Source organism: Rana temporaria, chromosome 3, assembly GCF_905171775.1.
Source record: "Rana temporaria chromosome 3, aRanTem1.1, whole genome shotgun sequence".
NCBI lineage: Eukaryota > Metazoa > Chordata > Amphibia > Anura > Ranidae > Rana > Rana temporaria.
In genome coordinates, this window is record NC_053491.1 from 127294403 (window position 1) to 127306847 (window position 12445).

The 12445-nt window shown below is 42.5% G+C and overlaps 1 protein-coding gene across 1 annotated transcript in view; it reads left to right on the forward strand.

The window, feature by feature from the left end:
* The window catches only part of MCM10 (minichromosome maintenance 10 replication initiation factor), a 47036-nt gene extending 39003 nt beyond the window's left edge, over positions 1-8033 (forward strand). The window contains exons 17-20 of the mRNA XM_040343407.1: positions 473-586; positions 1915-2060; positions 6423-6465; positions 6899-8033. Of these exons, the coding sequence (XP_040199341.1) occupies positions 473-586; positions 1915-2060; positions 6423-6465; positions 6899-6979 (384 nt within the window). The 3' untranslated portion in view covers positions 6980-8033. The remainder of the gene's footprint in view (positions 1-472; positions 587-1914; positions 2061-6422; positions 6466-6898) is intronic.
* Positions 8034-12445: the final 4412 nt, after the last annotated feature.

Sequence of the window (12445 nt, forward strand, 5' to 3'; positions counted from 1 at the left end):
CTGAGTGGTTTGTTGGACCTGCTGCTTGTTCTAAGTTATGAGTGGAGGTCTTTGGTAACTGTCTCTATTTGGGCGTACGTTCAAGGTAACCTCTATTAAAAATGAATCCTTAATGTGCGCTTAGTTTGTCCAGGTGTAACAGTACTACACCAGGTCAACTCAATGTCTTGCATTTGGCCATCTTCATCGGTGCAATGTAATTGCAATGTGTGAAAATCAGGCTAGGTATTCCTATACCCAGCCAATGTATTTTTTTTCACATATGCAATGAGAAGCTTAGTCCTACCCAGTCATACATATCCATATCTAATGCCCGCAAGGTCCCGTTTTTCTTAAATAGAACTTGGATGTGGAGGTTGACTAGCAAAGAAGTACATTTTTTTTTTTTTTTTTTCCAATTCGCATTGGCAGATTTCACTTGTTGCCTAAAGTTGGCTCCTAAGATTTAACTGGATTTTATTCTGATTTTAAGGCTGAAGCAGACTTGCAGGAACAATATTTTGAGCCTCTTGTGAAGAAAGAACAACTAGAAGAAAAGATGAGGGGCATAAGAGAGCAAAAGTGTCGTGCAGTGACCTGCAAAACGGTGAGTTTCCTGACTAAAGGTCTTGTATTCCTCCATAAACGGAACAATTTAGCACACTGACTTACATTTTTCTTTGTAAATATCTGTCCCTGCCCTTGTAATGGGGTGATCTTGAGTTGCTCAGAAGCTATTGGAGCCCATTTACACTTTTGTGTTTGCATTTTTTTTTATTTGCTTAAGGAACCATAGAAACGCAGTCCGGATGCGTTCTAGATGCTTTTCTGCATGTGTTTTTTTTTTATGTGTTCCCGTGCGTTTTTTATGTAGTTCAGAGCATTTTTACCCTCCTTTTTTTCTTAACCTGAAATAAGGGTGCGTGCATGTGTTCCAGTGCGTTTTAGATGCATTTTCAGTCTTCCAGTGCAGGAAAAATGCATCATGTTCTATTTTTTTTTTTTTTTTTCCTGAAACTGCAAGCACTGGTGTGAACTTTGCCACTGAAAGCCATATAATCTACTTCGTATGCATTCTTGATGCATAAAGAAAAATGCACTGGACTGCATGTGGTGTGAACTGGCCCTGAAGCGTTTTCCAGTGAAAACTTATGTTTTATGTTCATTCCCTTTTTATTTCAGTAGACAATACAAGGGGGAAAATGGAAAGGTGTGAACCCAGCCTTATTCCTTTTCATGGAGGGGTTAAGTTCCTATAAACATTGAACTTGTGACAGCTATGACGGTGTTCCTCAAACATTTTTCCGTCAAGGCACCCTTTTGTGCATGGCTTTAATCTTGAGGCACCCGATTCTAAAATGTGTAAAATTAATAAAGGTTAAATGCAGCAGCATCCACACACAGGACACCCAACATTAGACGTGATTTTTATTTTTACAAGGCAAACAACTTTTATACACTGGTACTGATTGGTGTTCCAATGTTTCACTTCTCCAGTTTCTCTCCCGCACCCAGCTTATATGACCCCAGAGGCAGTAAACAAGCATGCTGTGCAGACACCCAATGCTCTTCAATGACATTGGTTGTTGGGGTGCCTGCACAGCACAGTGCCCAAGGTTGTAATGCTGCACAATAAAAACCATTTTGGCTTTATGTAACAAAACAATTAGGGCTGTTGTCGTCCGTTTTTTCATAGGAATGCATTGATGTCCTTTTTCATCCATCAACTGATGGATGAAAAACGGATGACCTGTCCTTATGTGTGTAAGGGGCTTTACTACTTGTCCTGGCGACACCATAGAAATAAGCAGTAATTTCCAACACTAAGCACATGAAATCTGTTTGATGCCTTAACCACCTTAGTGAAACTATATGGAAGGCAAAACTCACAATTTTTTTTTTTTTTTTTTTTTTTTTCCCCATTTGTATTAACAGTGCAAGTACACTCACTATAAACCCCTAGACACTTGCGTAAGTGAAAACCATGATTTCCACTGGCATGATGCTGTGAAGCGTTTCTTCAAATGTCCATGTGGCAACAGAACAATCTCATTGGACAGACTTCCCAAGAAGCCCTGCAGGTATGAGTCTTACAAACCATATTTAATTTCTTTATGCAAGATGCTTTTTTTTTTTTTTTTTTTGTAAAACTTTATTTGGTGCAAGTACGTATCTTAACATATATTTGCAGTATTCAGTACAATAGTGACACATGTTTTATCTTGCGCCATTGTAAACAAGAACATAAAATAGAAATGTACATAGTGTAAAGGTGTTACCTTGTAATAAGAGGCTAAATGGCTCTGTATCGCCGTCGGTCAACCACTTCAAATAATGTTAGGGTTACAGTTTTCAACCATGTATTTGCCAGCAGGGGTGGGCTGCTCAACACAAAAACCTACTTTTCGCTTCACTCTAACCCCAGCCAGTGCTTCGGTCTAGATAGACTCCGACGCAACTAGTGCCTGCAGCATGCCTCCTCCAGTACTTTGCCCAGGCCACGCCCAAGCCCCTCCAGAGCACCAGTAGGGGACAGAGTAGTACTGCATTCAGCTTGGCAACCCACCCCCTGTCAGCTGGAAGTTAATCCTACTGCTCATCCATGGCAGCCTGAGAAGGCATATAGACCAGACCTAAATACAGTATTGATATCAGGAGAAAAGTGAAAGTGAGAAGGGGGTAGAGAAAAAGGGATGAGAAAATAGAATAGAGTAAGAAGGATCGGGCTCATACCTATAAGCTCTTGGCCACTGTCGTCACTCGCACAGGACTCCCACCAGCAGGGCATTTGTATCGTCCTCCAGGGCAGAAAGAGGCAATGTTCTCTGGCAGTGCTCCAATCAAGGGAAAGTCTACTCTCGCTACTACTGAGGTCGAGTACGCTGTCTAAGCGCCGGTTCTGCCAGCTACAGCAGTGCTACATCTAAGGACACTTGGGCAGAGTCAGAAATATAATCCACCCACAGGGACCCTATGTTAGTGTACTGTTCTCTGGAACCTCTACAGGTAGCTACCCAATCTTCCGCCTCTCTGATCTCATTCACGCTGCACACCCACTCCTCCCTGGGTTGGAACCTGCTTTCACTTCCAGTGAATAGGGAGCAGTCTCTTGGCTGCGTTTAGCAAGTGAGGCAGCACACTCTTTTTAAACAGACGGATTGGCACTGGAGGAACATGCAGGAGAAAATGGACCGGAGAGAAGGGGATATTCAAGCCCAGTACTTCTTTAATCTGGTCTCTAATATCCTTACAGAAAGGGACAATCGCTGGGCAAACCCACACTAAGTGTAGCATTGTACCTCAGTCCCCACAACCCTGCCAGCATAGCTCAGAGGTGGAGGGGTACGGGGGGTGGTCTCTTTTTTCCGCTGTCCTTCCTCTGATCTCTCGACGCTCACTCCCTGTTGTAATGCTAAGGCCGACATGGGGCAGGACCACCCAGTGATGTCATCCGGAGGCTCAGCCCCCTTGTGACGTCAAGTCTAGGTAATGCATCATTTAGACTTTACCCTTTTTCTGCCACTTTTAAACTGGTGGCCAGACCATTTTAGCTATTTTTGCTTTTTTATCTTCCACTTTTAGCCTTCAGAGTTTGTGAAAGACCAAAAAACATGTTTTCTGAAAGCACATGACCAGTAAAATAAAATTAAGGTGCTACTGATTTTGTAGGCCCTGCGGGAAATGTTTATCGAACAATATTTTTGCTAAATACACTAAAACCATTATTGGCAGATAAAAACTACAGTTAATTTTGCAAAATTCCTATTAAATATAAATGTTTATCCTTTTGATGAGTTAATAAATTACAAATATTTGTAAGTTTTTTTAAATTGCGCCTTTTTGCAAAATGGTGAAGATCAAAAGTACCCAAAAATTTCTCAAATCCTGGAGGTTTTAATTTTTCACTTACAGCTTTCAGAGTTTGTAAATCCTGCCAAACCATATATTTTCTGAAGGCATATGGCCTATAGAATAAAAGGAAGGTGCTACTGATTTTTTAGGCCCCCTTTATCAAAACCAAGATTTTCTCAAATGCACTAAAATGATAATTGGCAGATAAAAATGCAGCTGCTTTTTTTTTTTTCCCCAAATTCCTACTAAATATAAAAGCTTAAAGTGATTGTCAAGTCTCACGTGTGTTTGTTTAAAAAAAAAAAAAGTTATACTTGCCTGCTCTGTTGCAGTGGATTTGCACAGAGCAGCCCGGATCCTCCTTTTTGGGTGCCCTTTTCTGTGCTCCTGGCCCCTCTTTTGACAGGTACAGCACCAGCCCAGCACCCGAGCAGAGCTGCAGCTCCGTGTGTCCATTCAGACATGCAGCTGCTGTGCCCTGCCTCCTCTCTCCCCTGATTGGCTAATTGAATTTGACAGCCCGGGAGCCAATGGCGTCACGTCTGTGCCCCAGCCAATCTGGAGGAGAGTCCCGGATGGACGAGGGAATCATGGACATCACTTGATGGGTAGGGCTCAGGGTAAGTATTAGGAAGGCTTAGGGGGACTTCTACACACACAGAAGGCTTTTTTATCTTGATGCATAGAATGCATTAAGATAAACCTTTTGCCTTTACAACTCCTTTTTAACCCTTATGGAGTTAATAAATAACAAATATTTGTTAATTTTAAATTGCCCCTTTTTGCAAAATGGTGAAAATCGAACATACCCAAAAATGTCTCTAAAAAATCTGGAAGTTATCATTATTCACTTACAGCTTTCGTAGTTTGTAAAAGACCCCTCTCAATCATATGTTTTCTAAAAGCACATGACCAGTAGAATAAAAAGCAGGTGCTACTGATTTCTAAGGCCCCGCAAATGTTGATCAAATCACTATTTTCACACAAAAAAAAAACACTAAAATCCTTATTTGCACACAATATAACTTGCGTAATTCCTACTAAGGCCCACGTTCAGTGGGATGTGCTAAACCGTATGCCCATGGAGGGCCATGTTTATCTGCATGGGGATACACAGGATTTCTGTGCATCCCTGTGCAGGCAGTCCTATTCATGTCAATTGGGACGCAGCAGCTGCAAGGACAGATCTGACATCCATGTGGGTGTAGGTGCATGGACCCAAGCGCAGACCGTGTTAGTTCAGGGACATGCACCCACACTGATGTCAGTTGAGAGCAGTGGCTGTGTCCTTGCAGCTGCTGCATCTCAAATGACATGAATGGAACGCCTGTACATCCCTCTGCAGCTAAACGTGGCCCTGTAGCAGTATGCCCTGCATTAACAAGGCCTTTAAGCTTTTAAACTTGCAGTTGGGGGGTGCGACCAAAGTGCACGATTGAGCTGCGTTTCTGCCACCCACCAGCCACACCCCCTAAAGCTGCTATTGGGGGGGGTTACATGCTGGGTCTCCAATATTTTGTGCCCATGGCAGAGTTGACCTGATTTGTAGCAATGCCGCCTGCCAAATGCTACACATTCAAATTAATGGGGAAACGCTGCAAATGCCCCGCAATTGTGTGCAATGCATGAAGTTGCAGCTCATTTCTCTAAAAATGGGGTTAAAACAGGCGGTAAGGACATATCACTTCCTCACTGCCTGTCGGTAGCCTCAGGCTTCGGAGGCAAGGATAATTTAGACACATGTCTAAATTTACCATTAGGTCCTTTTCACACAGGCTGTCTGATCAGGTCCGCCTGTTAGTTTTTCAGGCAGACGTGATCAGACACACCAGTCTCCCCTATGGGACGGCAGATTTCAGCTGTGACCTGTCCGCTGACATCTGCCGCTATTCGGTCCTGCCTACAAAAAAAAAAACAGATGGTGGTCCTATTTTCCATCCGTCTGGCGGATTGGATATGATCAGATGAAAATGGATAGTCCCGTGTTCACCCAATCTCCCCATAGAGGAGAGCGAGACTCTGTACAGAGTGTAGATGGACCTGTCATCCGCGGGGGATTAGCAGTCCGATCCCCAGTTGAGCAAGCTGATTCCGTCCCACAGGGGTGCCTGTGTAAAAGGGGCCTTGCTATGATTTTTATTTTACAACTATTTATTTTTATTTTTTATGGAGAGGGGGAGACATCAGGGGTCTAATTGGACCTCTAGTGTGTGTGTGTGTGTGTGTGTGTGTGTGTGTGTGTGTGTTTTTTTTTTTTTCTCATTTGTGCCTCCCCTGCAAGCATAAGCTGGCGGGGAGGGCAGAGGAGGAAAGCCGGAAGCTGTAAGTTCTGTAGGACCATATGGACCTGGCAGTGAAAGGGTTAAAGCTTCCATACCATATACTTGAGTTTAGAAATCATTCAGAATAAAGGAGCATGCTGAGGTCCTAACTGTGGCTCAGTTTTCGGCGCTGAGTAAGATTGCCTAATGCGCCATATAAACATTGACTTTCTTGATTGTGTTGATTAAATGTATTTTGTAAAGGAAATATTCAGAGCTAATTCTTGGGCTATGTTTTTTATGTGTTTTTGTTGTGTTTTTCTCCACTAGCACCTGCGGGGTTTTCAAATGGGAAAGAGATGGCATGCTTAAGGTAGGTGTACTTGATCAAATGTTTAGATTTTCATCTAATGTTCATTCTCAAGATGCAGGGTGAAAATACAATTCTGGCAAATGTTTTGGCTGTACATAGAAGTTCTATTCTTTCAACATGAATTGGATAATGTGGGGTTAAAAACTGTAAATGGTCCAAAGTAGTCACTGTTGTAATTGTACTGAACATTTATGCCTCGGCACTGTTATCAGTGCTTCATTCCTCTGTGCACTAGTACTATGGTGCTACAGCAAACGGAGGGGTGTGTGCAATATATCAGAGGAAAGTGTATTGGGTAAATGTTTTAGGTTATTAAAGATAATGCTTTTCATCAAATGCATGTCTTGTTTTCTAACAATCTGGAAGATTGTTACGTTAAGATTTCTTGTTGCAGTATGTTCTTGATTTTTTATTTTTATCTTTTTACCAATAGGAAAAAAGAGGTCCAAAAATTGGAGGTGAACTGCTGTTAACAAGAGGAGAGGAACATGGGAAATTTCTCAATAGCCGTTAAATAATTGTCTTGCATAACTCCAGTTAATGGACTGGCTGTCTTCAGACTGTATAATTGGGTTTACAATAAGAATTTGGATGGGGACCCTGAAAAGCCCCTGGAGCCCTGTCATGCTATTCTCACCATGACTGTTGGAGACAGATATTTTATTTTTCCCTTACCTGTCAACACAAAAGTGATCTTGTTTGATAAATGGACAAGACTGCCTTTGCTAAACTTCTATAAATGATGGTGGCCTGACTGTCAAGCTTATCCAATGGCTTCAATCTTTGTCACTGAGCTAGAACAAGTGTGTAAATCATAAGCTGAGCAGGGTATACACAGAGTTGGTGTGCGTGTGTGTGTTTTTTTTTTTTTTGTACAACCTGCTGGTTAAACAAGACACCCAGCATCCACACAAGCGATGTGGAATTTCCCCCTACTGCGCTATTGTATTCTAACCGTGGGTACTCCCAATCAGAATACCTACATCAGGGCTGCTGTTTTCCAGCCGAAGAAGCTGTTCCAAACCTCCTCTTCTGTTGAACAGAGGAATACACACACATCACAATTCGTCCTGTTCCTGCTAAACCCACCAAGTTTTATTATGTGTATACCCTGTTTTTAGAATTTTATATTGATCGGTGTCAGGACTTTGCATCGAAACTGCAGGATTGGCGTGACTGACTGGAAACTAATATTTTCTCAGAGGTTAGCAGTGGTATTCTACCCGTTTCTCCTATGACTGGTTACCCTTTTTTATGTTTTTTACTGTGTTTTAAGCAAATATATGCTAGCAGATTCTTGTTTACATTGAGGGGAAAAATGTCAATATTTGATGTGGATTACCCAGAAAACTTTAGTGTATGGCTGGCAGAAAGCATTTTACCTTTTTTTATTGTTACTGTGAAGCAGTGGACTTGTATAGGAAAATTAATGTAAATATGTATGTGTTCTTTTGTGATTTATTTTTTACTTGTACATATATAATGCATGCTGCAAATACAGTGCACTGCCACTACAATTCTATTTATATATGCCATTCTGAATGACAATAAAACTGTTTTGTATAGTACCTTTTCCTGCCTGCTCTTCTACTGCTGCTAGGCTCGACCTCTGCTTTTCACCTCAGGTGGCCAGACCATTTTTCACTTGCAACTTAAAGCGGTTGTAAACCTTAATTTTTCACTTTTACCTACAGGTAAGCCTATAACAAGGCTTACCTGTAGGTAAAAAGAATATCTCCTAAACCTGTACGGTTTAGGAGATATTCCCCTCGCAATGCGGGCGGCGCATGCGCAGGGGGGGATCCACGGCGAAAGATCCGGCAGCCGCCGGACCTTGCCGATTTTAAATCTCCCGCTCGGGAGTGACGTCATCGCCGCTCCAGCCAATCACAGCGCTGGAGCGGTGCCGCTCCAGCCAATCACAGCGCTGGAGCGGCGATACCCGGAAGACACGCCGGAGCAAGATGACATCTCGCTCGGCGTGAACCAGGTAAGTGTTGTTCACCTCGTTTTGAGGTAAGTATTTCATAATCAGCTATTATGCGGTGCACACTAGCTGATTATGCATTTTGCCTTGCAGGTAAAAAAAATAAAAAAAATTATATATGCGGTTTACAACCGCTTTAAAGAATTTGTAACCCGTGAAGGTATGCAAAACTGTTAATAAGCCACTTGCACTAAAAATCTGAACATTGGCTTTAGACCTACTTGTCATGGCGATGCCCGAATCATAGTGCTGTGTGTGTGCATTTCGATGAAGTGATTTGTGATAAAATGATCCAGGCAAGTCTTTATATATTTTTTATTGCCGCAATTGGGCATGTACAGACCCATTGCTGCAGGATACCTTCTTTTGACAGTAAAAGATAAATCCAGAACATGAGATTAATGCAATAATTGCACTGAGCAGGATTATGTGACATATTGCAATGGAGGTTTTGTCCCTCAGATAAAGTCCCCTTTCACACCTGAGCATTTTGTATCTTAAAGCTCCAAGATACTTAATAAACAAAATCCCATTAATTTCAATGACTTCTGTTCACATCTGAGAGTTTTGTCACCTGTAGCAGAATGACTGTTGCTAAAAAAAAAAAGTAAATTGGCTTCTTTTCAGGCAGATTGGAGTGTTTTTGGCCCCATAGACTTCATTGGGAATGCCCTGAAAGGTCACGACATGAGCAATGACTCCAGTAGCGGACTGGGGTATCTGTCAAGGGGCATCAGTGGATGGATAAAATATCTTCTGTCAGCTAGGTCATAAGTCTTTTGCTAAGGTATACGAAGCTGCAAAATTGAGCTAGTATGAAAAACGGCCTGCTCAGTAGCGTATATAAGAGGGGCAATTGACGGTTCACGGAAGTGTCAATATCCATTCTGCTGATATCTTTTTAAATTTCCCAGTGCATCCTCTGCCTTTATAACTCTGTATAGCAGTAATGCTTGGTTTATCAGCCTCCTAACAGCCAAAGATTTGTATGGGGAGCAGCATCGACACAAGCGGAAAAAAACCCAATAAGGATTAGGGCTGAAAGTCATACGACCTGAATTCTATGACTGTTGTCCAAAAGGGTCTAATTTTGCTACAGCTCCAAATCGTATGCAACAAGTTATATACTCTACCCCTTGACATTTATGACAAACAAGTGTGTCCATTTAAACATTTTAAATCTGTATGGAGTGAAGGAGACTGAGTACATGAGCTGAATCAAGATCTGCTGTTACTCCCCCATTGATCTTTAACCTTTTGTTAGAAGCTGGACTGGAATGTTTTTGTGAAAGCCAAATTGGGCTAGGGAAGTATATTTGAAATAGGACTCATCAGGTAGGTTGTAAGTCTGCAGGTAATGGTTGGAATTCTCCTTTAATGTACAGTTGATGGAAATATTTATTTTATTTTTTATTGCCCATTCAGCACTATCAGGATTTGATTGGGATTACATAATTTTGAGTTGTTAGACGAGGTTGATAAATCTGAACTAGTCGATTCTTGGGAGCAAAGCGTGAGTATTTTTTTAGGACATTTTACATAACAATAAGCCAATGATCAGGAGCAAAATACTTCAATAGTATATTAGGCTTTCATAGGATAGAACAAGGGCAGTTTGTTACCACGCCTGCATTGTTTAGGTGCAGTAACGGCCACCAGTGAATGTATACCAGTTGGGAAGCAAGTAATGGAGGAGGCTGGACAAGGCTAATCCACCTTGTGTTCTGTGGCGCTGCAGTATGGATGGTGAAAATCAAGGAAGTTTAGAAACCCAAGAACTTTATTCTTTAAAAAAAAAAAAAAAAAGTTGGGGGGTTAGAACCAGTGGCGGCTGGTGAAGTTTAAGGATGGGGGGCGCCAGACCCCACCCTTCCTTTTTGACCCCTCCCACTTTCCATAAGCCCCACCCCTTATAGAATACTCACTCCGTCACCTGTATTTCACTTGCTTCCACCCATAGTATCAGGAGTATACAGCCCCAGCGTCGCAGCACAGAGTATACAGTCGCAGCACAGAGTATACAGCCCCAACGTCGCAGCACAGAGTATACAGCCCCAGCGTCGCAGCACAGAACAGATTACACCCTCCTGTACATACCCCCCCCCCTCTTCCCTGTACATATTTTCCCCCTCCTTGTACATAGTACATCCACCTATACATATTTCCCCATCCCCCTGTACAAATTTCCCTCATCCCTGTACATATTACACCCACCTGTACATATTACCCCCCCCCCCCTCTCTCTCTGTATGTAGTACACCCTCCCTGTACACAATACCCCCTCTTGCCCACATTTACCCCCCCCTTCCTTTTACACATCCCTTTGTGTATTGCATCCTCCGTGTACATATTGCCCGCCCTCCAATTCTCCTACACGTTGCCTTCTTGTTCCTGCACTTGTCCACTATCTCCAAAAATATGCCTGGTAGGGGTTAAAGATGTTGCTGACTCACATTCTCTCCTCACATTCTTGAGATCGCTAATCTGCTGACCTGTCAGTTCCTTCGAGTACACAGGACAGCAGAGCTGAGAAAATTCACATGGTGATGGCATAACAAGTCCCTGAAGTCAGGGCTTCGCAGAGAGAGGTCTGAATCTGCTTACCTGGGGGCAGTCACAGCGCAAGAGATGACCACCTGAAGCACACCTATGTGTAGGAGCTGGGGGACAGGGAGGAGGTAAGCCAGGAGGAGGAAGAGCTGCTCTGTACTGCCATAGCGAGTGACGCTACTGCTCTCCACAAAAGCAGTGAGTCGGAAGTGACGCAGCAGTGGCCGCAAAAAGCACCACCCAGTCTTCATCCGTCCTCAGACTCCCCACCAATCAAAAAATAGAAAAGGAGGCCATATACGAATCAGTGAGGTGTGGGAGTGTTTGCGGGCGCAGTGCTTGCGCCCCGAACCCTCCCTTAACACGGGCAAATCAGCTTCCCATAGACTGCTGTGTGTCCGGCGCCCGGACGCTCTTAAAGTGACTTTTTTTTGTCAAAAGCTTGGGGGGGGGGCGCCCCCTATGGACGGGCCGCCACTGGTTAGAACATAGAATAAACTTGGATAGAGTGGCCAATTTTTAAAGGGGTTCACCCAGCCCATCAATTTTAGATTACTCCAATTATATATCCTGTTTTTAAAAGTTGTTATAAGTGGATTCAGGTTGTTTTGAATGCACTGTACTTTATTTCCTAGATATTGGAAATGTTGCATGAAATTATTAGAGCTGCAACTAATAATGATTTTCATAATCGATTAGTTGGCCGATTTTATTGTTTCGATTAATCACCTGCGTTTTCATATTTATTTTGGCCAAAAACGTATTCCATGCTTTTCTGCAGCTTCTCCATTGAAGTCTATGTGAATGCACAGTGAATGTGACCCATAGGAAACCAGGTTATATGAACTGTAGTTCGTTTCTGCAAAAAGCACCAAAAACACATGTGACCCAGGCCTAAGATGTTTAGTGACATAATGGGGTTAATTTTTTTTACTGTGGAACAGTGAAAGTAATATTTACAGTAGAGATTTCCTCTTTTTGTACTATAAGGCAAATTTTAATTTTTTTTTTTTTAACCACTTCCATACCAGGTACTTACGCAGCTTCCCGCCCAAGCCAATTTTCAGCTTTCAGCACTGTCGCACTTTGAATGGCAATTGCGCGGTCATGCTACACTGTACCCAAACAAAATTGGCGTCCTTTTTTCCCCACAAATAGAGCTTTCTTTTGGTGGTATTTGATCACCTCTGCGATTTTTTTTTTTTGCGCAACAACTAAAAAAAGGCTGAAAATTTGGAAAAAAAATTACGTTTTTATTTTTTTCTGTTAATTTTTTTGTAAATAAGTTTTCTCTTTCAATTACGGGCACTGATATGGCGGCACTAATGGGCACCGATGAGATGGCACTGATGGACATCGATGAGGTAGTACTGACGGGCACAGATGAGGTGGCACTGATTGGCGGCGCTGGTATGCGACACTGATGGGCACACATAGGCGGCA